Here is a 27,083-nt window from a genome sequence, read left to right as displayed (position 1 = left end):
TTTGACCTCAGATGACCCCTGGGTGACCTCGGATTACACCGAAATGACCTTCCGAAAAAAATTTGACTCTAAATGTTGACTGTCCCCACCAAGTTTCATGCCCATACGACAGTTTTAAGTAATTTGACCTCAGATGACCCCTTGGTGACCCCGGATAACCCCGAAATGACCTTCCAAAAATTTGACTCTAAATGTTGACTGTACCCACCAAGATTCATACCCATACAACAGTTTTTAGTAATTTGGCCTCACATGACCCCTGGATGACCCTGAAATGACCTTCCAAATAGGCCTATTTGGCTGTAAATTTTGACTGTACCCACCAAGTTTTATGCCCATACGACAATTTTTAGTCATTTGACCTCAGATGACCCTTGGGTGACCTCGGATGACCCCAAAATGACCTTCCAAATATTTAGCTCTAAATGTTGACTGTACCCACCAAGTTCCATGCCCATACGACAGTTTTAGTAATTGACCTCATATGAACCCTGGGTGACCTCGGATGACCCTGAAATGACCTTACGAAAATTTGACTCTAAATGTTGACTGTACCCATCAAGTTTCATGCCCATACAACAGTTTTTAGTAATTTGACCTCAGATGACCCGTGGGTGACTCCAGAATGACCTTCCAAAAATTTGGCTCTAAATGTTGACTGTACCCACCAAGTTTCATGCACATACGACAGCTTTTAGTAATTTGACCTCAGATGACCCCTGGGTGACCTCGGATGACCCCAAAATTACCTTCCGAAAATTTGACTCTAAATGTTGACTGTACCCACCAAGTTTCATGCCCATACGACAGTTTTAGTAATTTGACCTCAGATGACCCCTGAGCGACCTTGGATGACCCTGAAATGACCTTCCAAAATTTTTGCTCTAAATGTTGACTGTACCCACCAAGTTTCATGCCCATACAACAGTTTTTAGTAATTTGGCCTCACATGACCCCTGGATGACCTCGAATGACCCCAAAATGACCTTCCAAATATTTGGCTCTAAACCGTACCCACCAAGTTTTATGCCCAAACAACAATTTTAGTCATTTGACCTCAGATGACCCCTGGGTGACCTCGGATGACCCCAAAATGACCTTCCAATTATTTAGCTCTAAATGTTGACTGTACCCACCAAGTTTTATGCCCATACAACAATTTTTAGTCATTTGACCTCAGATGACCCCTGGGTGACCTCGGATGACCCCAAAATTACCTTCCAAATATTTGGCTCTAAATGTTGACTGTACCCACCAAGTTCCATGCCCATACGACAGTTTTAGAAATTTGACCTCATATGAACCCTGGGTGACCTCGGATGACCCTGAAATGACCTTACGAAAATTTGACTCTAAATGTCGACTGTACCCATCAAGTTTCATGCCCATACAACAGTTTTTAGTAATTTGACCTCAGATGACCCATGGGTGACCTCGGATGACCCCAAAATTACCTTCCGAAAATTTGACTCTAAATGTTGACTGTACCCACCAAGTTTCATGCCCAAACGACAGTCGCCCGTTTTAGTGAGTGCCCCCCAATGACTCAAAATGTTATTGATGAAATGGTTGCTATCATAAACATCAGTTTTGTCTTTTCAACGGGAAAAATCCGATGCAAAATAAAGTTTTTAGGGCCTAGCTATAATATGGGCATAATTTATGCATATAGTATTGAACAATGTACCCCATTTGACATGCACTTATAGATAAATAAATTGTCTTACTTTATTAATTTAATAACTTCTTTATTATAAATAAAATGACACATAACTATTGATTCATAAAATTACATTCAACAAAATGATTGAAGAGAAAACACACAAGGCACTAGGCAGACTGTTATAGAATGGAGTATGTAAGATGCCATGTCCATAGCTTCGCAGGAGTTTCCGACTAGCAATCAACATGATCAGCACATTCAGAAAAACACAGTTTAAGAGTGAAGATTGTAGTGAGTAACCAGTCCTTTATAAATGTGCTGGCCACTATCTATTATAATATAGTAGGCTTAAACTATACATTGCGAATTAATTAAGTTATTTTAAAATAAAATGTACATGTAAGTTAACTCAAACCGGCAGTGTATATATCGAAAGCAGTGAAATCGGACATTCCTAAGCGAAGATATTGAGTTCGTAAGTTCTGGTATTACAAAATTGGAAATTGAGATATCGTGGGTAAAAAGCTGAAAAGACAAAAAAAACCAACGACAACAACAACAACAACAAAACAAACAGACCAGAACAATTTGGAGTACATGTAATGAATTAAAAGTGACATGAGATTAGGAATTAATGTTTTCTGCTGTTTCAGTGTGCATGTTCTCATCGTTGATGGTTTGGTGGACTGTCATGTAGATGTAAGCGTGATCCTAAAAATGCCTTTCACATTGACCAAAACTAATTACAAGACCTCTTCTACATTGAGGCTGGCTTTCCCTTTTAAAGTGAATTTTTATTTAGGGGAAGATTGGAATGTCATCTTTCCCAGGGCAAGATCAGAGGCCAGAACATGGACAGACGGTTTATTTCACTTTGAAGACAAGGATAATAGTCAAGTCTTGCAAATATGGGCTAACTTTACCCTGGACCATCCAATGTGTGATATGAATTAGTAGGCCTATACAACTGGTATCTATTATCAATATTATCATGATTATAATACTGGTCAGTTTATTCTCCACATCTGCTGTTTCTACATGCGTAGCTGCCGCTTTAATGGTTTTTTGAAGAACCCTGTTTTAGAACCCTTAAGTTGTTTTCTAAGATATGTATCCCCATTTGAAATTTGCACTCCGTTTGGAAATATCTTCCAAAGGAGTGAATGGATGGAGTGACTGTATAGCCCAAAGCAGATAGGCCTACAACGATTTTACCAGGGACGCTTTTGTCCGGTTTTATTCCACAAATCAGGGCACTTCCTTCCGATTGATACCTAAGTGTTCAAAAACAAATCGTGTTTATTTTATACAAACATCCCCAGATTTTATGAAAGGGTCAATGCATATTGCTGTCCGATTCTTTGAGCAATTATTAATAGGCCCAGAGGCCTAAAAAGGTTCATGCTCAAAAGAGAACGGCTTACCGAAACTGAACCATCTCCACTCTCCAGGCTTTTCGTCTCGGCTCCAGTACGTTTATTTTTTTTGCCATTTGTATTTTAGACGAATAAAATAGAACCCTTTTTGGTTCCATCAGGAACCTTTTTGGGTTCTTGAACATAAAAAGAACCCTTATTTCCTGAGGGTGCTCTCTACAGGACAAAAAAAGATTCTATGTTGCATGTTTTGTTGTTGCTAAGTCTAGAGTGTACCTGATTTGGTGACTCTATTGAAATCTTCACCCTAGGCTATGTGCATGGGAGATTAAGGTCATGTCTTCCAAAGGGGGTGTAGGCCTATTTCAACTGGAATAACTCTTTTACTTCAGGTGCAGGCCAATTCAAAAACACTGAAAACAAATCTTCCTCCCAAAGGAAAACAAAGTATCCGATGTGTTATTCACCTGTAGATACTGCCCTCCTCTTTGTGAGCAGGCTGATTCAAAACCACATGTCTTCAAAGTAAGAAGGCGGTATCTCATATGGCACTTATTTCAAGATACTTTCCTTTTCCTTGGCAGTACAGTGTGGAATAATACCGGATAAGAGAGCCAACAGCGTCCCTAGTATCACATCCTTTTCAACACTCGTCAAGTTCCTGCCGGCCGAATAGGCCTACCTTCGGTCTTACTATACCAACATGACAAAGGTGCTTTAAAAACCAAATCAGTTATGCACTTCAACTTGTTCAAGTTGAATGAAGTTTGTATTAAGTTGTTTACTTTTAGGGAAAAGGCTTTTCCCAAAATATTTACCGGTATTTTTTAGCCGTCGTCTGTACTTTTTGGGTCTTCCTCGGTCCGAAAAGATTGTTGCGCAACCGAACCAGTGATAACTTGAGTTCCGTCACCATATACAACCAAGAGTGTGACCGGGGGGGGCGGTAAGGGGGGATTTCTCCCACATATATTTTTCAGGGATAAAATGGGGACGGCAAAGAGTAAAGTGTCCTTAAAATGACTAAATTGACAAATATAGGGACGAAGTTGAGCTTTGCCCTCACACTAAAATCATCGCTATAACGCTATATGCCTACTGTAGGCCTATATACAACTCAAGCATTCATGTGTACATTAAGGGCCCAAAGCCCCAAACCGGGTCCCAAACAAGATCCAAAACACGTCTTTTCCCCCATGATAATCAGCGAGTTTAGGGTTAATATATAACATCATTGCTATGGTTTTACAATCAGTGACAACATAATTCGATCAGAAAGTTCCGCATCATTATTTTGTATCATTAATGCCCTATTTCGCCGCACTTAATTTTAATACCGTACAGAATTTTATCAGGATTAAAGGTGCACTTTTCGTCTGTTTTTATTTTAATTTATATATAGCTTACATTAATATTATCGTTTCGGATTTTGGTCTCAGTGCATTTTAGATGATCTATGATTTTATAGTTCAAAATGATCGGTGGTCAGTCATGTCAGTGATCCGAAGTCCCACTTTCATAATGTACTTCCGTTACCACGGTTACTATGGTTACGTATCAATCCAAAATACTTTATGAGACAAGGGAACTTGGGGAGAGAGGTTCACAATCACAGCGACAAGACGCTTCTTCTTAAAAGAAACTTAGCCCTAACCCGGGAAAGTAAACCTACATGTGAATGTACGCGGGCGTAAGTTGGGACTTCATTGACTCGCGCAGTAACAAAATTGCGAAAAGAAGATGTTAATTAGCATGCACCATGTGCGCGCGAAAAGCCGTAGTGTAAAAATATGATGATCTGTAATGTAGGCCTATATCTGTAATATAATATTTACAAAAGCGAAATACTAAATGCTCACGCATTAACTTTCACGACAACATGTAGGCCTACCTCAAACATGTAACATTAATGGGCATCATTTTCACCATAGCTTCAAAAATAGTGACAAAAATACATTCTAATTTAAACCGGAAATCGACATTACGATTAAAGTCTAAAATTGGTTTGTTTGTGATCACATCCTGCCAATTTACGGCCATTTATACTGGATTAATTTGAATAAATATTGTGATGATATCAGCCGGTTTGGTCAATTTACGTGAATGACGTCATCAGATGATATTGGATAGGGTCTAAATCACTTTGCCAGTTGACCGCGAATAAAAGCATCGGGTCTATGCGTTTGTGAACGCTACGGATCGTTACCAATGATGTAGCTACTAATGGAGCTCCAGGGCTTCTTTATTGCCTGGGCTATACTTAATGCGACCGACCGTTTGGGGTCAAAGTCATGCCTCTTGGCTACGGTATTCGGTGAGAATAAGATGTTTCCTGCTTTTCATTCAAGCATCAAGCGTGTATCTTCGACTCTTCTTCAGAGCTTAGAAAAAAAGTTTTTCTTCAAATTTTACAGAAAATAAAAATTGTAACGAACGTCTTAAACCAGAGCTTTAAAGTTAGGGACCAGGTATCTTGGTGGCGACGCCACGGGGGCATGGTGTTTCCTGCAGTCAGGACTTCGACCCCATTTCCAAAGCCATTACGAAGATTTCCACTTTTTGCAGCAATTTTGCGCAAATTTGGTTGATTTTATCCCCTGAAATTCCTTTTGCCGCTCCATGCCCATCAGTGGCGTAGCCAACACTTTTTCAAAAGGTGCACGGGCAAGGGGGGGGGGGCAAGACAGTTTTTAATTAAATCTTAAAATATCAGATCGGCCCCAGCAAGAGGGGGGAAGACTTCTGACAGGGGGCACGATTCCCACTTTTCCCCCACCCCTTGGCTAGGGCTATTATACACCAATGGTGCCCATCCGAAAAAATCTGGTGCCGCCACTGAGGTTGGGCAAAATCTTCATATAGAGGAAAAAATGATTCCCAAAAACGTAAAATATGGATTTTTTGTTGAAACATGCCTGTATTGCATGCATGGAACGTTCAAGAAAAGTCTTCTCTTTTAATTATGTGGCATGGCATATTCGGAATAATTAGTATTTGCAATGAACATTAATGCCCGGCATTAATGGCCGGCATTTAAATGGCAAAACCGTGACCAAGTGCGCAGCGAACTTGAGACCGAACTCCGTTGCGCACTTGTTGAAGCGAAAATTATGTTCGGGTGAACCCGTTGCGACACGAACATGAAATATATTGTGCTTTAGTCCGACTCCGACACTTCGCAATGGTGAACCAGGGAGATGCAAACTGAGCAAACATGGTAAGTAAAAATATTTTCGGATTAGCGTCGTGTCGGAGCCTCGGAGGAATTAGCTATCTGGTATCCGATGTATTGGTACGTGGCAGCGGAATATTACGAATGAAGTGTACTGGTAACAACTTTTTCATTTGAAAGAAAACTAAAAATTTTATACAGATTTAATATTGCTGATTTTACCTAAAACATGCATTTTGTCATGACAATCACCATAATTTATCATGAGCGGCCGGCCAGCATTTATACGCAAACCATGACAATAGCAGGTATGATGGACGATTGATGACGTCAAGCACATCAGCCTCCTGTCAACATCGCACTGTGTGTTTTTCTCTCCAATCTATTTATAGTAACAATATGGTATTTTTAGCAACTTGATGAGATTTGCAGGATAATTTGGCAACAAATAACAAAAAAACATTTGTTTTGAATTTAAAAGAGGACATACGTAACATCATCCTCCTCCTCCTCTTGCTCATCATCATCATCATCATCATCATCATCATCATCATCATCATCATCATCATCATCATCATCATCATCATCATCATCATCATCATCGTCATCACCATCGTCATCGTCGTCGTCGTCATCGTCATTCGGCTGCGGAGCAGGCAACCAGAAGATTTCTCCATGCACAGCGATCAATCGCAAATGAGGTTATCTGTCTGCTTCAATATTTGGTAAAAATAAAATTTATTTTCAATGCAAATCGCAGACTTTTGCTTTAAGAGCAGCCAAGGTTCCATCTTCTAAATATCATGTATGACAATAGCAGGTATCAGTGGGTACTGGGTAGGATGGACGGGCATACGGTGACACCGTCTATGCAGTTGTCAACATCGCACTATGTTTTTCTCTCCAATCTATTTATAGCAACAAGATGATATTTTTAGCAACTTGACGAGATTTACAGGATAATTTGCCACTGACATAATCGCTTATAGCTAATACTAGTAAACACAAGATTATCCTTATTGAAATTGTAAGTCTAGAGACATGCACAGACAAGTGCGCTTTTAGGCTAGGCCTAAGACTAGTTCTTACGGTAACAAACGCCCTGTTCGGTTTTTTTTATTCAGAAGAGTCACTTGTCCGAACACGTTTTTTTTATATGGAACTTAAAACAATAACGTTCTGTAAATCCGAATAATAAAAAACTCAGAAACATTAAAAACCCAGAAATATTCCGAAAAATGGACATTCTGTAAGAAACATGACAATTCTGTAAACAAAAACGGAAAATTTGGGTTTTTTTACGGACATATTTCTGACAGTGTTTACATTAAATGATGTGACAGGCCTAAATCTACCACGAATCTATTTTTAGTAAGTAAAGTACATATTTTTAGTCACCTGATATGGCACTATGCAGGAATTAATAAATGAGCAAACGAAGTAGTCTCGGTCCCAGCCGATTTGCGGTTTGTTTAGTGACGAAGTAGCACAAACCGGCTGGGACCGCGACTACAAAATGAAGTTCATTCTTGCACCTGACAACAAACGGCTGTCTCGTGACGTCATAATCTTCGCAAAAATCTCTTAACCAGCTGAATTTGCAGTTTTAATAATTTGTTAGCACAGGAATAATAATTGTTTTTCCTGTTTCAAGTGTCTTGCATAAACAACGCTCATCGCACGTGCCCCAACTTGCTCTGAAAGTTAAGTAACTGCGAAGGTGCAAAACTGATCTTTCGCCGATAGGTCCGGGTTACACCTGGACCATCATAGCCGCGGGTATTAATTTCCTGGAAAAGCACGCATTTTCGTAAACTCTCTAGATCAAGAAATTATGCTTTTGGAAAGATACATCACCTTTGTCAAATCAGTGTATATTATTGATGTTATGCAGCTTTTATATTATTTCATAATCTTGTATCATTGGTTTTACTTTATTATTATTGCTAATTATTGATATCGTACTCCTACTTCTAGCCTGGGCAGTCATTGTTATTCCAAAGAGGTTTCTTTTGGTATTACAACAACTTTTGTTTCTTCTGAAAGTCATTATTCTTTTTCTGTTTTCATTTCAAATGTGTATAGATCACATTCACAAGTTCTAGCAAAACACAATTTTCAGCATTAAAATTGCTAATTATTATACTGATTTTGTACAATTTTTTATGCAAAGTTGACTAACGTAGGCCTAATAAAATTTGGCGGAAGCCGCTCTCACAACGCGAATAAGTGTACATGAATCCATAATCACTAGGATCCACAACATGCTCATCTATTAGGGCACAGTTCTTTAACCCCAATACATTTGTACATTCATTGAATGACCTTTTAAAATTTAGGTACAAAAACTCATACTCTGCAACTTGAGGTCAAATTTTGCACTATGAGTGTTTAATTGAGGTTATTGAACTATGCCATTTGGATGAGGCTATTGTGGTTCATAGAAATGAAGCAACACAGCCAAAAAATGATGAAATTTAAATTTGGCAAAATGCCGTAATTAAGAAAATGCTGAAATTTATGCAAAATGCCGAAATTTAGAAAATGCCGAAATTTGGGCAAAATGTCGAAATTTGGAGAAAATGCCGAAATTTGGGCAAAATGCCGAAATTAAGATAAAATGCCGAAATTTGGGCAAAATGCCGAAATTTGGGCAAAATGCCGAAATTTGGGCAAAATGCCGAAATTTAGGCAAAATGCTGAAATTTAGGCGGCAAAATGTCGATATTCACACCAAAAATGCTAAAGGGCAAATGCCGAAATTTTGGCAAAGCTGAGAATTATTATTTATGAACCCATAATAACAATGTCCAAACAAGACAAATGTTTGAATCGTTGGTACATTTGACGAGAATGTAGCAACACTGCCAAAAATGCCGAAATTTACGTAGAGTTGTGAAATTTAGGTAAAACGCAAGAAGTTTAGCAAAAATGCCGAAATTTAGACATATTTATTGATATGAACCATTACAGATAAATAAAGCACAATCAAACTCGAAAATGTAGTAAGTTTTGTTTCGCGTTTTGTTTCCGGGATATCACATTTACTTGCATTTCGTAAAATACCTACGGGAGTTGTCTCTATGTAAACCGAACAATGCTATGTCTTATCACATAAATGAGCATGATTTTAATTTCTTAAAGCGTTTGTATCATGATACCAGATATAATATTTTGTATCATGATACCAAATATAATATTTTGTAATAGAAGACGCAGTTTTTATGTACTGTCCATATCTATAGATCCTTGTGTTGCGCGTTCCATCTTAGTGATGTGGTAAATGTATCCCATGTTGCAATCTGAATACCGCAGGGGAAAACGCACGAGAGTATTTAGGCCCTATATAATACCAAATGCACCACAAGTTGCCCGTAAATGATCAGGGCTCGAACCTGTGACCTCATAGGCCTCAGTGGTGCAAAGTGAGGGCATATTTAAACCGGTACGTTAACATGGTTAACACTCTCCCCGCATTGGAAACATGCTTTCATGTTTGGAACAAACAAGACTGTACAGTGTGTGGTATTGTTCTTACACCCCCTGCAGAGTAACCTCCACAGCCGATAGTTCATGATGGCACGCGACACAGGCACGTGAGGACATAATTAATAACGCGGGTGTATTGTTCGTATTGTTATTACTATGATTACCCCCCCCCCATCCTGCAAGGGTCAACGATTCCAACTAGAGTGATGGCACGCGACATATGCGGTACGCGTGGCAATAGACGTTGCATTTGTTTGCGCATGTATACCCCCTCCTGTAGATCGACCTCCTTTAAGCTTGTGACACCCAGGGGTGGTACACGACATGGGTTCAAACGTGGTATTGTTTTAACCCCTGCTATAGGGTGACCTCAGCATAGGGTGATGCTGGCACGCGATCGTCGACATTTGGCACGTGGCAATGAGACCTTCAAGGTGAGAACAAAGCATTGCATTATGGTATATTGTTTTATAGTCTCGTCCCAACTGAGGCGATACCGCTGGCACGTGGCATGTGTCCTTAAAAACATAGGGCCCTACTTGAAAATGTTCTTTGTAAGCATGATGTAAGCAAAGTCGGGAACAAAGCAAAGTTATCTCAATTAAATATGATTACGTCAGAAACAATTCAAATTTGCGAAGTAATTTGAATTTCTACATATAGGAGCTTATACAAGGGTAATGAAATTTAAGGAAATCTGCCAGTATTAATTATTATGTGATTTTGGGTGCGCGCGTGCCATGTCGACACCTACTAAAAATATTAACCATTGGCATTGAGTCTTAGCATGAGGCTCTCTACCTGCTGTGTAGATACGTGGATACCAGCATGTGTCTTTTAATCATCATGTTGTCACAATTTGGAATCCTTCAGCAATACGTTTGTGTCATGTTGAAGTGTATAATAAAGATGAATATTTTTTTCCGCAAATTTTTATCAGCGATGTGTAGTTTTCGCAGAGCTATCATATAGCCTATAAACTTTCTTTTCTCTTCATAGTTCTAAGTTGCTTTTATAATTATGTATTAAGGATCCTTTAAAATATCCTTTCGCAATTTAAGGCGACTGCAAGGCCTCTTTTGTATATTCAGGCAACAGCCCGAAAATCAAATTGGACGATAAACATTGCAAGAAAGCTGATGCACCCCAGTTATCACAATCATGATGTAGTCCTATAGTAATCGTATAACCACAAATATCTGTGGTATAACACATTCAACATTTTTGGGAATAGAGATTTGTGGTGATGAGGCTGTGGATAAACGAAGTGCCCTTTTACATTAATAATTGTACGGGGATACAGTCCTGAGTAAACTACAAAACAGATTTTCTACTCTCATGAACTAGACCGAAAGTTCATTCTTACAACTTTTGGCAATTTGCCAAATTATGATGTCATTGATCACTGTTCTGTTAGCATAACCATACTGCACTGCGCGTGCTCAAAAAAGTCACCAATATCTCCGCCAATATTGAATATCGTTTCCACTGCAAACACGCTTTCACTGACAAAAGTTAGAAAGCCAGAACTCATCTTTGCACAAACGTACAGTGTATGTGTGAGCGCCGCCAACGTCATTGGTTCCCAGCACCCAATTTGATATAAGTTCCCTAATCTTTTACCAGGGTAGTTCATTCGACAACTTGGTAATGAGAAGGCAACAAGTGGTTGTATGAACATCGTTGGAACATAAATGGTCGAGACTGAACCAGTAAAAAAAGCAATTTCTCCAATTCGACAAGTACAACATCATCGAAGACTAGTAAACCAGCAGATGAGAAAGCCTCAAGTTTACTCCAAAAAGATGGGATTTTATACCAACTAATTTCTAGTTAATTCACACGGGATTAGTGAAAAAGTTTGCGAAGTAGTTGGTCGCGTGGCGAAGTTTGCTCATTTGCATACGACGTACGCCGAACTTCATCAGGCCACGTGCATCGTTAAGTGGACGACACTTCTCAATAAGAACATTTTCGTAATAGTAGGCCTACCATCGAAAGCACCTTAGTGGATAAGCTGCTGGCACCATATAGCTAAATGACTCTGCCATTTTTTTTGCAAAGTCCAGCTCGCTTCTAACCGTCTCCTGTGATTTCCGCCTTCAAATCACAGCCAGCTTCCAGTAAGAAAGAAAGACGTACAGTGCAAGGAACGCACATAGCAAATACTGTTTTGGCATACTTTATACACCAACTTTTGTGTCTTTCTGAGCCAAATTTCGAGTTAGAAAAAAGAGGTACAACTGAGTTAATATCCCACTGCATATACTTCATTTCAAAATGCATTCTGAATTTCATTCAGCGAGTTCCTCTTCGTCAGTTTGTGGTGATGAATTGCCTACATGTATGTCTTAGTTGCACAGAGTGTACCTGAACTCCTTTGATTTACAAACTTTATATTCTTTTTAAGAAGAGCAGCTTGTTTTGCGACAAGTTAAGAGGTAAGTTCTGCTCATTATAGTCATGTTAGTACACAAATACCTAAAATTTATAAATATTGTAAATGTCGCATCCGTTACACCCATTGTGTCCTCTGCATAGATCGCCAAGCGGCCGAACCCATTATTATACGTATTTGTTGCAGCTCCCGAGGACCCGGGCCGAGAACCCATATTGAGTTTGCGAAATGCCGATTCATAATTTACTTCGAATTCTACATTAACTTCATTCATTGTTCGAGTAATTAGAGTGTTTTTTTTTTTGTAGATAATCTTCTAGACCATGTAGACGGCGAAGTAAAATGCATTTCGTAAACTCTACCTTGGGTGTAAGGATTCATACTGCAACATCCTTTATTTCTATAGTAATTTTTGATATTTATATATTATAGGCTAAACGAGGCCCGTTGATAATTTTTGCTGCTACGTTCATAAAATGGAAGAACTATAATAATTAATAGTCCTACTTTGAAGTGAACTATAGTAGGCTATTCCCTTTTATATGATTTATAGCAAAATTATAGGCCTATGTCAAGAAATGCGTGTACGATGTTTTGAGCAAATTGACAATTTCAATTTTAAACTTGATGAACCAGTTATAATACCAAAGCATTATCACACTATTCAAAATATGCCGGCTTTTGTTTCTGCTGAAATAATGTAATAAGGTTTCGTTTCCGTCGCTAATATGTAAACGGGAAATAGGGTGTATATGGTAGAATATTATCTCGGGGTTTAGCGGGCTATTAACACCTGAGAACTCTGGCCGTTTAACTCCCTGAGAACTACGTGCCGATTGGCCAAAAATTTTTATCTGTGTAATGATATCTGAGTGTTTTTGTATTGTAAAAATTTGTAACTAGTGTAACTTTCAAATCTGGACCTCACTTCATTAAATTGACTGGTGTTTTATTGTTTTCTGTGCTATCGTATCAAGTGTCAATATGCGCAGAAATAAATTCTGCTTCCAACGCATTTTACAGATTTGTAATACAATATCCCCTTTTTGAATAATTGCCATTATTTAAGGGGGTTAGTTACTTTTTTTGAGATGTTTAGTTTAAAGCCCAGTCATTGGCAATTGAAATGAGCATTTCAAGTTATCAACCAATCATGTGCTGTTAGATGACCAGTCATGGTAGTGTCCAGGGGTTAAATATTGGCTATACAAATGCAGTAAGGTATACCAAAAGTATAGTAAACATGATAATATACTAGTAGATGATAGATCGCCACATAAAAGTTTTTATGTTTACTGTATACTTCCATGTTTTGGTTACAGCAATAATGCAAAATCCAACCCGCTTTTGTTGTAGTACTCCTGGTTTCTACGAAAGCATTGGAAAGTTGTTTGTATCAGTTGCAATGATAAATCAATGATTTTACAAATTTTATACGCGCCGTGATATTAATTATGTTCTTTTTATCATTATAATGTAAATATGGAGAAAGTACTTTTGGTTTCAATATATTCAGCTCTTTCGATATTGAAGCATTATATGCCTATTTGACGATCTAGGATTTAAGTTGCATTTAGAAGTTATGTTATTTTGGAAAGAGAGTTTCAAACTTCTCGTGCTATACATGTATCATGATATTCTAGCTAAATATCGAAAACTACAGAAAACAGAATCTGAAAGTCCCGGGTAGGGTACTGAGATGTGCGTATGGGATCAATGACCGCTTTTTCTAGGCCTATAGTTTGGTATATATGGTATATTATATGAACAGCTTGCACTGAGATTGGAATTCCAGTTTCCTTTCTCACGAAGTAAGGGCTAAGAGTAAAATTGTACAATTGTGTTTGGGAGTGGCCTTCTCTCTTTTCTCTTTTTCCTAGCTATTTTCTTCCATTTCTTGCTTTGTTTATCAAAGCTATCTAGGCCAGCATGCATATATTAGCCTACACTGGCTATCCAGGCTTGTGCATTTGTATGAGCTTGGAACGGTCCATGGTTTTCCATGGATTAGCATGTGTTCCTCACGGACCAACCTGGGTAAACAAACAAACAAACAAACATGGGTGGGTCATTTTTTCAAAATTTTTATTATTTTATTATACCAATTGCTTTTTGCTGTAGTCAACATTTTCGACATTTGTTAAAATATTTGGGAAAAGTTGTAAAAACTTTGGCAATTTAGCCGAAAATTGTGATTTTTGGTTTAGCGATGGGCCCCAATTTCTTTGAAAATTGGTTTGGGGAAAATATGGATGGGTCCACTTTCAAATTCTCAGCGACATACGTGTATACATGATTATGGTTAATGCAAATACGAAAAACGTGAAAGACCAAGTGTATAAAACCAAATAAAAGAGCATGATGTTGCACAATTTGAAATGTTACATTACATCATATAGCATCAGCACTTTTGTTTACTACGCATGTCGCATGTTTACAATGTTTTGCTACTTGCGCTGTCATTGAGTAAATCATGCTTAATTACTCGGTAATTGATCCTTTGGCGGCGTCAATTGCCGACACTCCTTGATTAATGATTGGATAATAATAGGGGCTATTTTAAATAAGCTTTAATCATGGACTGTAGAAATGAAATATTTCTACAGTCCATGCTTTAATACGCGTAATGCTGAGTGATCAATCAATCAAGTTACGGGATTTACCGCGGGGGACAAGAGATGCTGGGTCGAGTTTGCACAGGTCTAGTTTCCCATATCTGTGATTTATCTCGGGTTTTCGCAATTATAATTATGATGCAATAATTCACACAAAACAACGACATTTGTACCAAGTTAACGGCAAAACAGCAGAGCAACGATTTTAAAAACACTTAATAAATTACATTTTGTTTGTACAGTGAAGGTTTAGGGGTGTTAATTTATAAACACTCAAATAACACTGAAACACGTAAAAAATAGGAAGATGTTTATATCGGCCATATATTCAACATTATTACACGACATTGTGAACCTTGCATTTCAACATGCTCAAAGGTTTATTACTACATCATTTTTAAAAATTGTAGACATTCTAAAATATCATCATACGCGGAAATAAAGTTATGAAAATTATAGGAAGTCTGCGTGTAGTTGTGGCGTTGAAAACGGCATGGTGAGCTATGTATGCTCAAATAAACGAAACTGAAAGATTATGTTGTACACGTACATTAAACATTAAACGTAGGCTAAGATTTCATGTTTTATTTGTTAATATAGACGGACAATTTAAGGTTTTTTGGGGAAAAAATATGTATCTTCAATACCGGTACGAAAGGTCAACATTTTCAATTGATGGACGGCTTTTCCGCCCAACTACAAACACTTTAAGTACATATCATTAGATTTATAAAGTTTACTTCGAGAACTTTTAAATCAAAAATTAAAAAAATATATGTACATTTTTAATAATTTGCCATAAAAATGTTTTATTACGGTATACCAAGAATTTCAAAAAGTTAAACTAGTTTAAAATAATCAACTTTTGTTTTTGGATTTTTGCCAAAACACTTTAGTTCATGTCGGGTCATATATTGGCCTAAAGATCATGAAACGTTTTGTATGAAAAAACACTGTTTTTTTAAAATGTCAAAACGTTATTGTATTTTTTTGGCAAATGTCAACACCTTATATATATCACATATGCTTGCATGTTTTGCAGCAACTTTTAAAAATATTTTTAAAACGTTTTATACCTTTTATGAACCTGACGTTTAAGGTAGGCAAAAAATGCTAAGTATATTTTCATCGCCGGGGACATAACCATAATTTGATAAATCATTAAAGGCCTAAGTGGCTTTTAATTATTTCCCGATCTAATTAACGAGATTAATTACTGTGGTACACTTGAATTTCACGCATTAAATTTATACTTGAATGATTTAATCTGAACGTCTTCAATTTAATATGTACATAATTAGCATAATGAGTATAGCGAATGTCTTCTTCAAATCTAGATTAGATTATGTTGATATAGATATTTAGTTAAAACAGAGTGTTAACTTGTAAAGCAAATGTGTTTATATACGTGTTTATTATCATATCTAAATACTTTTGTGTGATGGTTATGAGTGTTTATGTGTTTAATTTAGCGTTTAAATTCATAAAAATTGATTAATTCAGTATTTACCTCTTATACCTTAACTGTGACTTGTAAACGCTTAGCCGTGTTAAAATGTGTTATACATACTTTGTGTAAGTGTTTAGGAGTGTTTATGTGTTTAATTTAGTGTTTAAGGTGGTTCATTTAGTGTTTACCTCTATATACCTAACTGTTGCAAACACTTTGCCGTGTTTGAAAAGCGTTATAGAGTAAACACATTAAAGTGTTTAAATAAGTGTTTAAAACTTAAACATTTTTATTAACAATGTAGAATCTCAAACATGCTCATCTGTGGGGACACAGTTCCTCACTCTCAATATCCTTTCTCATTCATAGAGTGACCTTTGAATGTTTAGATACGAGATTATTTTTTGGCTAAACAGTGCCATCCACTATAGTAGGCCTATTACTTCGTTTATACCATTTATATACAAGTAGGCTACAAGTAAGATAGGCCTATTCCTGCAAGAGCTTCCACAATTACTTCGTAGGAATAATGTTTCCAATTCATAAACTTTTTCTGAAGAAAGAAACAAATTAGTGAAATTATTAAATCAGGAAACGAGCTTTCCGTTACAATAATTACCGAATTAGCCAAAATCATCACCAGAAGCAACAATATTCGTATCCTTCATGGCAAAGTTCAATAACCTCAATCAAATAGCGACATTTCTTAAGTAACCTCGTATTGTGGGGTATGAGTTTATGTATAACCACTGCATTCAAATGTCTTTCTATATGAATGCTCATATGTTGGGGTAACGAACTGAGCCCGGAGAGAATTGCATAGCATGTAGGCCTACTGGCGGTCTTGAAAGGGGGCTGAGTTCACTAAGCGATTTTAATTTGCATACGGCAAAGTACTTTATTCATATTGATGTTGGGAGGGGGCACTCACATAAAAAGTGGCTTACCATGCTTACTGGAATATAACAAAAGAAGGCTTTCACTCAAAGGTCGAAAAACTGAGAAGAAAACAAGAAATTAATTAAAGCCATAGGCCTAATGTACGATCTTATAATACGAAATTGGATAATTTTTTTCAAACCTGATTTTTTCCTCATCATTCCTTTGTAACAGATCCCATCATTATACTTTAGTTATAATTTTGAGTAATATTGTGATTTCATATGTCAACCCAGTGATCTATAAAATCATAAAAATGAAGTCTTAGGTATATGGGGAAGCACCGACGTACGCGTGATGAGCGTCATAGATCAAAGATGATGTTTTGATTATGAGATTCCGTGCGCAGAATTCGCTCCTACGGGACTGTTTTATAATTCGATCGTTAAAATAATTGTGATCGTTTGACTTTTTTCGCGTACAATGTTAAGAAATCAGATACAACTAGTGGCAAATGGTGGTCATAGACCACAAACCTAGCTGGGGCATGTTGGTATTGTGGAGGTATCTGACCCCTACAAAATGTTCCAAAATGCTCCCCTGGTCATGGGGTTTGTTTTCACCGAGTTTGAGTCCCGTACTCCTAACAGATGTCAAAAAAATTCAATTCTAAGATTTGACCCCAGATGACCTTTGACCTGACCTATGCATGATGTTCCATAATGTTCCCCTGGTCTTGAGGTTTGTTGTCACCATGTTTGAGCCCCGTCCGTACCTCTTACAGATATCCAGAAAGTGAAATTCTACGATTTGACCCCAGATGACCTTTGACATGACCCTTGCAGTGTTCCAAAATGTTCCCCAGGTCAGTAAGTTTGTCGTTGTGGAGTTTGAGCCCCGTACCCCTAACAGATGTTCAGAAAATGCATTTAGAAAATTTGACCTCTACATGACCTTTGACCTGACACCTGCAAAATGTTCCCCTGGTGATGAGATTTGTTGTCACTGAGTTTGAGCCCCATACCCCTTGCAGATATCCAGAAAATGAAGTTATAAAGATTTGACCCCAGATAACCTTTGACCTGACCCCTGCAAAGTGTTCCAACATGTTCCCCTGATCATTAAGTTTGTTGTCACCAAGTTTGAGCCCCGTACCCCTTACATATGTCCAGGAAATGCGTTTCTAAAATTTGACCTCTGCATGACCTTTGACCTGACACCCGCAAAATGTTCCCCTGGTCATGAGATTTATTGTATCGAGTTTGAGCTCCATACTCCTTACAGATGTCCAGATAATAATGCAATTGTAAGATTTTACCCCTTAATGACCTTTTGACCCCAATTCTGTGTGCAAGGTATGGGCACTGGGTAAAGCCGATGCACATGTGTAAGTGACGTCATTGTGCTATGTAATATGTGGCAGAAGAGCATTTTGGAAGTATTTGGTTAAATACCGGAAATGCCCCTTAATGACTTTTGACCCCAATTCTGTTTGCACCCTATGGGCACTGGATATAGCCGGTACATATGTGCAAGTTACGTAATTGTAGGGTGTAACATGTAGGAAGAGAAGCATTTTGAAATTTGTTGACAGAAGAAGAAAGAAGAATCGGATAGCATTACAGTACCTAGCTGGGGGGGGGGTGTAAACCCCCCCAGCTAGGTAAGTACGTATTTTGTTTCTCGTGCGCATTTGATTCGCTCCTCCGGGATACGTTTGCGTCGATTGCTATTGTTAACGAAACACGGAACTAACTTGGAAAAAAACTAAGATTTTTCAGGTTTACTCCTTAAATGCGGTTTCAGAATTGCCTAATAATAACATGACAAAAATACTTGTATAGCTGCATGAAGGAACCGATTTTATTAAGCAATTTCAGAATTCAGATGTATAACAATGTAGATTGTTTGTGATTGGCTATAGATTTCTGGTAATAGAAACTTACATTTCTAGTGAACAATGTAGGACTAGACATCATTTCACCATATTAAATGGCGTCACCTTTTTGGCAAGTCCCATTTAAGCCTTTTTGGGCGAGAGGCGTACGCGCTTCCATCCCTGATTTAGTTTCACTTTTGACAGTTTCATGACCTCTATAGTGTAATCACATTTGATCATCGGAAATTGCAACGATATTATTATTGACAGAAGCAGCTGTTATATTATTTGCACCGTAGTATCAGTTGCCAGTTTGTCGTCCACATTTATTCCCACATAATTATTATTATAACAAAAATTTTGTTTTTGTTCTTTTTTCATGCAGGTTAAAATCTTCAAGCCTACCAATCCACAAGTTAATACCAAACCAAAACACAAGATGATCGAGACAGCGTCACCTTTGACCCTTCCCCACGGGCTTCTCTCCCAACCCCGTGGGAACCTCTCTCCCAACCCATGTCTGTAAAATTCCTCTCCAGAGAACGACAATCTCTCATCAAACTGGAACCAATGAGCATCAATATCGGCACAACCAAAGTTTCACCTTTAGCCCTTGACCTGAGGACTATTTCCGCTATGGGGTCATATTTTAAAGATAGCTCGTCACCATTACGAAACGCTTTACAAAGCCCGTCTCCTCTCGTGCGGCAATTGCAACGAACCACTACCCCTGCAATGTCTTCTGCGTCAGAGATGACGTCATTATCGTCAACAGTTATGGATACAAAACCAATTGTGCTCACATCTACGCACGCGCAGTTAAGCGATCTCAAATTTCCCGCCAAAACAGACTCTACCACAGTCCGTACAGTAACAGACTCTAACACAGCCGCATCACCACCGCTTACTAATGTTTACGGACAAGGTGATGACGATGTATTCGTGCAACCAGCTTGTACCACTTCTGCTGAAGGGGAAAACACGTCGCGTTTACTTAGAACAGAACTAACTCGAAAAACCCCACATTCCCCACTCGTAACATGGACGTGTCCAACCGTTGTCAATTCAACTTTGACCCCAACAGGCTTTTCCGAATTACAAAGTCCAACTTTTACTATTCATCCACGTAGCCAAAATGTGTTCTTTGCTCGACCGATATTGGAACCACACAGGACAGGACCACCGAAAGCAAACCGCCGTGTATTCACCAATAGCAGAGAAAGATGGCGTCAACAGAACGTCAACTCGGCCTTCAATGAACTCAGACGCCTTCTTCCCACTCACCCAGCTGATAAAAAGATGAGCAAAAATGAAATTTTAAGGCTCACCATCAAATATATCAACTTTCTGAAAAATTTGCGTGACGATCAAGAACAGATGATGCAAAAATTAGAAGAAGAAGAAAATTCGACCAAAGATGGCGCCGATGAGATGCAGATATCGGTTGCTAGTAAATCATCGCCAGAATCGCCGATATTAATGGAATCCACGGGGATGTGCAGAGTTACCGCGAGAAATCGCGAGAGCCGTAGCTCATCGGAAAGTGGCATCGCGGATACGGAGAGTTTATGTGGGAGTACTGGTAGTCTTTGTGACAGCCATGGACATGATGGGAGTGTGTATTTTAGTGATGATAATACAGGATCGGTTGATTCCAGTCCTTGGTATTCCTCCCCAGAAAGTCATGAAACAATATGACACGCCATACTACGAGTGTAACAAGTTGAACAGGGGTGCGTGCGCTTGCGTGTAAACACAGGCAATGCGAAATTCAAGTTACTAAAAATGTTGTGGCATGTTATTTTATTTTAATATTTTAGTATTGAAAACTTTAAATTATTTCTTCGGTATACAATCTACTTTATTGGTATAAACCACGGTCATAATTAATCGCGCGTCGCTAGCGATGAAAGTATGTATTCAATTAGTAAAGAAAATATGTTTGCAACATTTTTTATTTCAAATTTTGGTGAAATAAGTATTTTAGGGTAATTTTAGCCTCCAACCAGATTTATACTTTTGTCGTCGACAAATACCTATAGCTTTTTAGCCAGTAAGCGCGATCATACTTTTTGGGATATGTTGTGGCCCAAAAACCGTCCATCGGACCACGTTTGCTGCAGTAACTTGAATTTCACATAATATTATATATGTTTTGTACAATTTTTGTATATTACTATATGCTTAATTAAACTATTTCGCTTTAGATATACCGCTGTAGACAGCGCTATTTCAAATATACAGTACGTTTTCATTATGCTAATTGATTACCTATGTATATCGATAACCGATATATTTGCATAATCGATTTGCAATTTGACAAGATAAATACATTCCTTAACGTGAACAAATTGAAATAATAATGTAAACAAATTTTGTCTGTGATTTGATTGGTCAGAATTCAAGACCAGATCCAAAGCAAATTCCTGTTCTTCCCAACCTTCCCGTCTATCACGGTGTATTTTTTTTAAAACTTTTCTTGTTTTTAACATAATTGGAATGATCCTGATGTTTAAGGATAATTCCAAACTCATTCCTCCCCAGGCTTCCAAAGTGATGTCAATTATTTAATATTTTTTTGGTGAACGATAGGTACTTCATTAAACTATGCCACGGGGAGGAGGCTATAGGGCCTACCCCAGAGATGTTTTCCCAGTAACCCATTCAATGTTGTCCATTCTGCAAAGAAATTAAGATTGACCCATTTCGTGTATTCCAGAATCCTTTGTAAAAATATCGATGCGCATCACGATGACGTATTATCGGTTCTATTATTGCAAAGGATTCTGGGAATTAGCAAAAAGGTGAATCTAATTATCAAAATACTTGGTACCTATCTAGGACCTGGCATTGACTAAAGACGCATAGTTTGCCATCCACATTTTTGTCTAAATGTAGGCTTATATTAAGGCTACAAAGGACCATTTTGTGATTTTATAGCATCCATTTGTGGTATGGCTCAATAGATATCCAAGAAAAAGCGTATTTCCAAAATTTCATTTGATTCGGACATTTAATTTGTGAGTTACGAATAATTGCACGTATTACAGTGTCCCTTTTGGCCATTGTGTTGTAATTATGTCTGTTGAGTGTTGACAGACAGAAAATACTAACAAACGACCGAATCTTCCCAGAAATTGTTGCCATTGCAAGTGAACCTAAAGGCACATTTGATAGAGATATAGAGAATAATATAATAGGTATCAATCATTTTGATAAAGCCTCAAGTTTCGTGTATTCAAATTATACTTATAATTATTCAATTTAGCCAATTATAACGTCTTAATATTCAAACCGCATAGTGACGAACGCCAAACAAGTATAAACCATCCACTTCCCATTGGATTATTCTAACTGCAGCGGGCGACGTTACTGTAATAGGGCGGTTTATACTTCTATCGGATTCGTCCGTATGCGGTGTTCACGATGATAACAAAAAGCTGTGAAAAAGTGAAATTATAATCATTATGATGTAAAATTATAATTTTGCGAGTCGTTAATTTATTTCAGATAAACCTCTCAGCAGGGTGTATTGTTTAAAAAGTCCCGTAATTCTAGTAATATGTGTTCTTATAATGAACATGGTTTATGATCATGAAATAATTGTCCAAAACAAAATATCTAAACTTAATATCAAATTTGAGATGTAGATATCATTGTAATATTGTATAAACATCCAAGTGTTTGTGAAATACTGCTCCACCGTGTTAAATTACAGACAATGTAGAATTTCTTCACACAAGTTGTTATTATTGATTGCTTCAAAAACATTCAAAAATATGTGATTACTAATGCGTATTTTATTAGGCGTGTAATAATTTCCGTGTATAGAAACCGTGTCAGTGTCACGACGCATGCGCATTCAATACGACGTGTTTTGTGTACACGAAATGATTCTAGGCTAGCATGTAAAACTGTCAACAAACTTCAAAACAATGTTTTAAAAAATATTTAATTATGATAGTGCTGATACTTTGGGTCATGCCAGAGGATGGTTTCCATCATTCCCGTCATGCACTAGGATGTTTGTGTAAAATCTATTAACAAGTCTATCAATAACGATTGAAATCAACCAAATATAGACCTATCATATTTTAGACTAAAGAAGGGCGGATCAACTTGTTGTTATAAAAGATAGACATATGATTTCCATTTATATACTAACTTGTCGTTACCAGTATGTGTCGCATCTGACACGTAATGTCGTTACACGATTATGGACTTGTATCGATACTGACACGGATTATCGTTCAACACCGGTACATGCCTAGTTTTTTTAGTAGTAGAAAGCGACTGTCGTGCACGTACCAGAACTGTTTACGGTCAGTGAATGTCGAATTTCTTCTCGAAAAAACAGACTGCCTTTATTTTAATGACAGTTCTTGTTTAAGATGTTAGTGCGATTTCGTTTTGCAAGGCATTTATTGATCAATTGATTTATTGTATATCGCATGTTGTCCCTTTTAAAGGGGAATTCTTGTTTGTTTGTCTGATACCATTTTCACATTTTTGTGCACTTCTTAGATATTGGCAACAGCAATTATTTTCATATCTGTACAAATTGTACTTTTATAGCTGATATTTAATAGTATCATACACGCGTAAACAGTTCATTGACTATAGTGCCAATTATGCGTCATGATGAACTGTGCTTTAAAGACCGAGAATAATGCAATTAGAAAGATTTTTTGAGTATTAAATGTAGACATATTTCATTTATAATTTTGCATATTGTTGTTTGCTCGTAATCATACATGTACATGTAGATCATGTAGGCCTAAATGTACTTTAATAATAATAGCCTATTTGAATTGGGTATCAACTTTTTAGTAAAAATTAAAGTCCCGCATAAAATCTCACCAATTACTTGACGGTGAGGAGGGGGGGAGGGGCTCGAGCCCCCATGTGTTATGCCCAAGACACTGCAATTTGGGACATATTTTTTCAACTTTAGGAATAATAATTTTTTTGTACCCACTTTGTTCAAAGTTCCTCATTCGTATAAGCATTGGGGTTAACTTGAAGAACTGCGTCTTCACAGATGAGCATATCATGAGCATATCATGAGCATATCATGAGCATATCCTTTAATTTACCAAAGAACATGAAGGCCTATTATGCTGAATTTATTTATAACTCAATCATCGCTTTTGCAAAAAAGCAAATAGCACGCATGCTCAGTGCGCATAAACCGTGTCGACTTTGTACAGTGAGCATGCGTAGGCCTACATGTGATTCGCGTTTCTGCCAATGCGATGAGTCAGTAACCTATAAATAGGCCTACGACTTAGATATCGTGATTTTCGCATATTGACCAATAATGTTTGTCCCTTTTTTTATCAAAACTGTAGAGGGCGACAAATTTGCTAGCAGACGATATTGGTCAATTCAGAATCAGAATCTGTATCTGGATTGACCCGTTTCGGTTAATCCCACAAGCCTTTGCGAGTACACCTGGGATGTCGTCATTTGACGTCACGCCGATCTGCGCCGATGCGCACATTGTTTATTATTGCAAGGCGGCATGACGTCAAATGACGACATCTCAGGTGTAGGGGAGAGCGGGGAGTGTTCGCCCTATTTTTTTCTGACCAGCCTAGCGATGTCAATTTCAAGGTTAGGGATGACCTGATTAGCCCATGTGAAAGCCCTATGTCTTAGCTATATACGGCCACAATCCCAGACCTATAGGCCTTACAATAGCAACAGGATAGAGCAAACAAAAAGTTTTGTAAAGTGGCGAACTTGCCCCATATTGGGGCAGGTTCGCCCATATGGTGGGGTAAGTTCACCCTAATCACCAAAAAGGTTTAAACATTGCATAACAATAACATATTCAATGCAAACATTTAGCAAGAGTATACAGGGCATTCATTCTCTTCTGGGGAGTCACTAAATTTGTTGCAGGGTCGGGTCAGGGTAAAATGTAGGGGTCCAAAGTGAGCTTAAACGTATCATGTTTACAACTTCGGGGAGAAATGGATTAGGACATAAACTGTGGTATGAGTAATACCGATATCACATAACTTTAAAAAAACATGTTTTTCAGTAGTTTTACCTTGTTTAATGGCTTAATTATCAATATTTTGCATAATACGCTGATGGGGCAGGTTCGCCCTCCAGTTTGGGGTAAGTCCGCCCGGGGAAGATATAGGGCGAACATGCCCCACCCTCAAAAGGGCGAACAAGCCCCTTGTGCACATTTTTGTATTTTCTTCAGGGTATGCAAAATACAAAACGAATAAGGAGTTTTTAACTGCATTAAATCTTTGACAAATCCCATATGTTCCCAATACAGATCTCCATTAAAACCATCTGTATTTAAGTATCAATGATAATACAACATTATGAATGCAAGACAAAATTACGTTTTGGTGTAATTTTTTTGTTTTGGCTGCAGTTCGATGAACACGTTCCTATATGTCGCGTAGCTAATATGAGAAGTTTATAATGACCTATGTCACCTAATTTTGCCATCACCAAATTCCCTGATAGCCGTAGTGCTGAGAAACAAGGGGTGGGCGAACCTGCCCCTAGGGCGAACACTCCCCGCTCTCCCCTACTCGCAAAGGCTTATGGGATTTACCGAAACGGGTCAATCCAGACTGGGTTGTATAGCATACTGAAATCACATGGAGATTATTAAAGCTTTCGTGGAGCTGGGTTGAGTATTTTTAAATGTGACCGAAAAACAATAATTTTCGAAATCGTTTGATTATTGATTTCTTAATTAATTCTATCGCGGGCTGGAACCGAAAATGATGTATTTTATATGATTATGTAATGTGTTTTAATGTAATATTATTAAAATCACTGTGTATATATTATTAATAATTATTTTTAAAACTAGTTCTAAGTCTAGTTCTGATACACAATAAAGACGTTGGGTAAAGTTAACAAACTGCAAGGTAGGGCCTAAACTCTCGGGACGAAAGAGTGCACATTTTGCTCCCAATTTAGTAGGCCTACAATGAATGTGCAAGTAGGCCTATATGGTTTTTTTTTTGTCACGTGTGACTGAGTATATAGTGTTAAAATTTACCCAATATTTTTTACAGTGTATGCCTATATAATAGATGTACAATCACATGCATACTAATATTATAGTGTTACACGCTCAGAAATGCAAGTTTTACTTAAAACCTATTATTGTAAAAGCAGATCTTACATGTTGAATTTTTAAAAATTATTTTAGAACGAAAACAGCATAAATATTCTGCAAAACATAACTTGGTTATAATAGCCTACACATCCTACATGATACACACCTGATACACACCCCTTTCCGTACCCACCACTACACATGAACTGGTGTATATTGTACACCAGCCCCCAAATAACACATCCAAGCCCATTACACATCCAACGCCATAACACACACTTTCATACACCCCCCCACACACCCCACCAACACATTCCATCAACACACCCCACCAACACACCCACCAATCCACTCCACCAATACATCTACCAACACACCCCACCAACATTAACACACCCCACCCCACCAACACACCCCCACAAACACACCCCACCAACACATCCGCTAACACACCCCACAAACACACCCCACAAATATCCCACAAACATATAAAGTCTAACTTGCCATGGTGTAACATTGCACTTATTTAATGATACAGTATGTAGGACAACCATATTTCGCAAACCGCCGTAGAATTTGCCATGTACATAATCTTGTAAATTCGCATCACATTCCACGTGCATTTGCCCAAATAAAGTCTTAAATAAAATATTAGAGTACCGCTAGACGGGCTTACAAGCTAAACTTGGTGTGGTTTCTTTCATTTTTGTGATTTTATCAGTTGTGTATCAGTGGCAGCACCGGGGGACAAGGGGATTTACCCCCAGTTTTCTTTCCTCCAGTTTTCCCCTTGTGAGGCAAAAGCCCCCTGAAATTTCCCCCCCATTACCCCCCTACCCCCAAAAAACCTGGTGCCACCACTGTGTGTAATAATTAAGAACCAAGTAGCTATTAGGCAGTACAATTAAGGGCGTAGGCCTACACTGCAAAAACTCGGGTGTTAAAAGCAGTGGCGGCACCAGGAATTTTTTTCGGCGGGGGCAAAGTGATTTTCGGGGGGGGGGATTCTACAAAAAACTTGGAAATTTAAGGTGGGGTGGAAAACTGGGGGGGGCAAGAA

At 37.9% G+C, this 27,083-nt stretch overlaps 1 protein-coding gene across 1 annotated transcript; it reads left to right on the top strand.

Moving 5' to 3' along the window:
* The first annotated feature begins 11,343 nt into the window (after positions 1–11,343).
* Positions 11,344–26,707, top strand: LOC140145824 (uncharacterized). The gene is made up of 2 exons (XM_072167505.1): positions 11,344–12,141; positions 19,307–26,707. Exon 2 carries the CDS (start codon positions 19,438–19,440, stop codon positions 20,617–20,619), a length of 1,182 nt encoding a protein of 393 aa, XP_072023606.1. The 5' UTR covers positions 11,344–12,141; positions 19,307–19,437; the 3' UTR covers positions 20,620–26,707.
* The last annotated feature ends 376 nt before the right edge of the window (positions 26,708–27,083 follow it).

This window comes from Amphiura filiformis, chromosome 2 (genome assembly GCF_039555335.1).
Source record: "Amphiura filiformis chromosome 2, Afil_fr2py, whole genome shotgun sequence".
In the NCBI taxonomy this organism is placed as follows: domain Eukaryota; kingdom Metazoa; phylum Echinodermata; class Ophiuroidea; order Amphilepidida; family Amphiuridae; genus Amphiura; species Amphiura filiformis.
Note: the sequence above shows the minus strand (reverse complement) of the source record. Positions and strands in the feature narration are given on the sequence as shown.